The following is a 617-nucleotide window of genomic DNA, read 5'->3' as shown; positions in this document are numbered from 1 at the left end:
GCAGAGGAAAAGTTACTCTCATTCAATTTTGCTAGCTATTTTAAAACAATCAATTAAATTTGAAAATCATAGAAGAGTAAATTATAAACATACCAATAATTTCAATATCATCATCAACTTCTTCCTTCTTATTCTCAAAAGGCCAAGTGCGTTGAGATTTGCAAGGTGCATAAGTTCCTGTTTTGAGAACAGTCAAGTAGGTTTCAGATGAATCTTTTGTTTGTTTGGTTAAATACTCGCTAAGAGATGTCCGGCGCTCCTCTGTGAAATTTGTGCGCAAAATGGAGAACTGAGCTTCCTTTACCTGAATTAAAACAAATTTTCAAAAGATGAACTCCTGCAGTTGTATATATTGGCAAGGTTACTAGTTTTCCAGTTAAAAGAACTCAGGACATTCAGTTTTCCAGATTCTCTTTTCTAAAATATAATAAAACACTTTATATAAAAAGTTTCCAATTATGTACATCATACTACAAATTAAAACTGCAGGTACGTTAGCCACTTCCTCTCCACCACAACTTTGACCCTATCGTGAAGGCTGTCAACTGAGAGCTGAACTGGCAAGAACCTTGGAACTGCAAAGCCAACACTTTACCACTGTATTTATGTCCCCTCTG

At 35.3% G+C, this 617-nt stretch overlaps 1 protein-coding gene across 1 annotated transcript in view; it reads right to left on the bottom strand.

The window, feature by feature from the left end:
- LOC119586492 (chromatin assembly factor 1 subunit A-B-like) overlaps positions 1-617 on the bottom strand; it is a gene marked incomplete at its 3' end in the record, with an annotated part of 4,158 nt that overhangs the window by 3,143 nt on the left and 398 nt on the right. The window contains 1 exon segment of the mRNA XM_037935231.1: positions 94-279. Within this exon segment, the coding sequence (XP_037791159.1) occupies positions 94-279 (186 nt within the window).

This window comes from Penaeus monodon, chromosome 21, assembly GCF_015228065.2.
Source record: "Penaeus monodon isolate SGIC_2016 chromosome 21, NSTDA_Pmon_1, whole genome shotgun sequence".
Taxonomy (NCBI): Eukaryota; Metazoa; Arthropoda; class Malacostraca; order Decapoda; family Penaeidae; genus Penaeus; species Penaeus monodon.
Note: the sequence above shows the minus strand (reverse complement) of the source record. Positions and strands in the feature narration are given on the sequence as shown.